Here is a 2,650-nt window from a genome sequence, read left to right as displayed (position 1 = left end):
AGACACATAGAACATGGCTGGGATAAGTCTACCTTTCCTTGGGGAGAAGACAGAGCCATCCCCTGAGTGACTTCCTCTCCACTGTATGGGCCCTGACCCAAGGACCCAAGTTGGTCCAGGCCCTGTAGACTCTGGGGTGGTGGAGTTGGGTAGACTCCCCTTTCATCAAGACCCCCAGCCTCAAAGAAAATGCTGTATTCCCCCACAGTATAACTGGATAGGCCTGACCTTGATACCTGGCATGGGAGAGAGGAAAGGAATTCTCCTTTAAAAGGAAAGCTTAAGGGGCGCCTGGCTTGCTCAGTCAAAGTAGCATGCAACTCTTGATCTTGGAGTTTGATGTTGGGTGTGGAGATTATTTAAATAAATAAACTAAAAAAAAAAAAAAGAAGCTTAGGTCTCTCAGGGTCTCTGCAGGGAGGTCATGACCCTATAGACTAGTACAAAGGGCTCTAAAGACCCCTCTGCCCCAGCTCCTTTCCTGGGAAGGAGGACATTTTAGTCTCTATCTTGCCTCCAATAGCTATAGATGCCTTCCCATCCTATCCAGGATATAGGCCAACATCCCAGGGTCCTAAGGACCAGCCCTCCCCAGTTAACAGTGGGTTTGGTGGTGTGTGGTCCTGGGGCCCTGGCCAGAATCATGGATACAGCAAAAGGACCCAACACTTCACTCTGGGCTGGACAAATCCAGGGGCTTAGGGTACATCTCCCCTATGAAAGGCTCCATGGAGCATCTAACCACCCTCAGAAAAGAATGGATGCAGCCAAGGGCAGGTCTGGGCCATTCCAGCCCCTTGTCCTTTAGGGCTGATTTTCCTATTCCTCGAATGCACTCCACAGGGAAAGACATTGCCCACACTCTCTTATTTGTCCTCTTTGTAGGAAATACTCAGAGAGGTCCAGTAATATGCCCAAGGTCCCACAGTAGAGCTTGGGCCTTTTCTATCTCCCTGTCAAAGCCCCTGTGTTTTCCCAGCAGGGAGGCCAGGCGGGGGGAGGGGAGGGTCTGTGTGTGCACACACTGGCCCCAGGCTTACCGTGGGACTGATGGGTAGAGGTTGGCCCAGGCTGGAGGTGCCGCTCCAGTAGCTCTCCCACCTGCTGGGTGAAGCTGGGGTGGCCACGCAGCTGGGCTCCTGGGTTCTGGGCTCTGAAGATAGGTTCATCCTGAAGTAGGGCAGTCCTTTCTCGAGCCCACAGAAAAGTCAAGGGCACAAGGAGCTCAGAATATTAGCTGTGCCCCGTTTCCCAAACTTCCTCCATCCTCAGCGCCCTGTCTGCTCGGCCGGCTGCCTGTTCCTGCATCCAGCAGGGACTGAGCCTGGAGCTGCTCTTGGAGCCGATGACTGCTATCTCCAGTGAAGCACAAAGGAATGAGTGTCACAGCTATGGCGACTCACAGCCACGGGGTTTGTCCCCACCTTTAAGTAGCGGAGCTGGGAGTGCACATGCCCAGTTACTCGGTCCTGTGGGCTCCCTCAGATACAGGTCCCTGGGTATCTGTCCACAGAAGGTCTGATGATGGTGGCATACATGTGTGTATGCATGTGCGCATGAGTATGAAAACGTGTGTCAGTGTGAGTGTGTGTGTTTATGTGTATTTCAGGGGAGACTGTTGTGCTTCGGCTCCTGGACATCGGACAAGAGGTTTGTCCTCGCCTCTGGCAAGGCTCTCTCTCTTCCCCGAGCTCATCAACAACTGCCTCTACTGCTTTCAGTGATGCCCAGGGCTGCCCAGGGGGCAGGTAAACCTGTGGCACACAGCTTCACCCTTTCCAGGGGGCACTCTGCCCTCAGGTTCTGCCCACATGAGTTCTTCACATCTTCACAACCACCCCCACAGAACCAAGGCTGGCCACCCACTCCACAGACGGAGAAGCTGAACACGTGCCGGGATATCACACAATCAGGATGAGATCACATCACAAGGCATTTTGTTTATTTCTTGCCTTTGATAATAAAACTCTTTAAAAAAATTTTATTTAGGGGCACCTGGGTGGCTCAGTCGGTTAAGCATCCAGCTTCAGCTCAGGTCATGCTCACGGTTTGTGGGTTCAAGCCCCGCGTCGGGCTCTGTGCTGACAGCTAGCTCAGAGCCTGGAGCCTGATTTCGGATCCTGTGTCTCCCTCTCTCTTTGACCCTCCCCTGCTCACGCTGTCTCTCTCTCTCTGAAAAATAAATTAAAACATACCTCTTTTTCTCTCTGACCCTCCCCTGCTTGTGCTATCTCTCTCTGTCTCTCAAAAATAAAAAATAAAACATTAAAAAAAAAAAACACAGGGCACCTGGGTGGCTCAGTTGGTTAAGTGTCCGGCTTCGGCTTCGGCTCAGGTCATGATCTCATGGTTCATGGGTTTGGGCCCCGCATTGGGCTCTGTGCTGACAGCTCCAAGCCTGGAGCCTGCTTTGGATTCTGTGTCTCCCTTTCTCTCTGATCCTCCCCTGCTTGTGTTGTCTCTCTGTCTCTCAAAAATACATTAAAAATGTTAAAAAATAAATTAAAACAATTAAAAATTTTTAAAAATAAATGAAACAAAAATTTTATTTATTTGTTTTTGAGGTGGGGGCAGAGAAAGAGGGAGAGAGAGGATCCCAAACAGGCTCCACGCTGTCAGAGCAGAGCCTGATGCGGGGGCTTGAACTCAC

General features: G+C 51.2%; 1 protein-coding gene across 1 annotated transcript in view; it reads right to left on the bottom strand.

Moving 5' to 3' along the window:
* The window catches only part of OPN4 (opsin 4), a 9,735-nt gene extending 8,566 nt beyond the window's left edge, over positions 1 to 1,169 (bottom strand). The window contains exon 1 of the mRNA XM_029919984.1: positions 1,041 to 1,169. Within this exon, the coding sequence (XP_029775844.1) occupies positions 1,041 to 1,169 (129 nt within the window). The remainder of the gene's footprint in view (positions 1 to 1,040) is intronic.
* Positions 1,170 to 2,650: the final 1,481 nt, after the last annotated feature.

Source organism: Suricata suricatta, chromosome 2, assembly GCF_006229205.1.
Source record: "Suricata suricatta isolate VVHF042 chromosome 2, meerkat_22Aug2017_6uvM2_HiC, whole genome shotgun sequence".
Lineage (NCBI taxonomy): Eukaryota > Metazoa > Chordata > Mammalia > Carnivora > Herpestidae > Suricata > Suricata suricatta.
The sequence above is the reverse complement of the archived record's forward strand: the minus strand, read 5'-3'. Positions and strand labels throughout refer to the sequence as shown.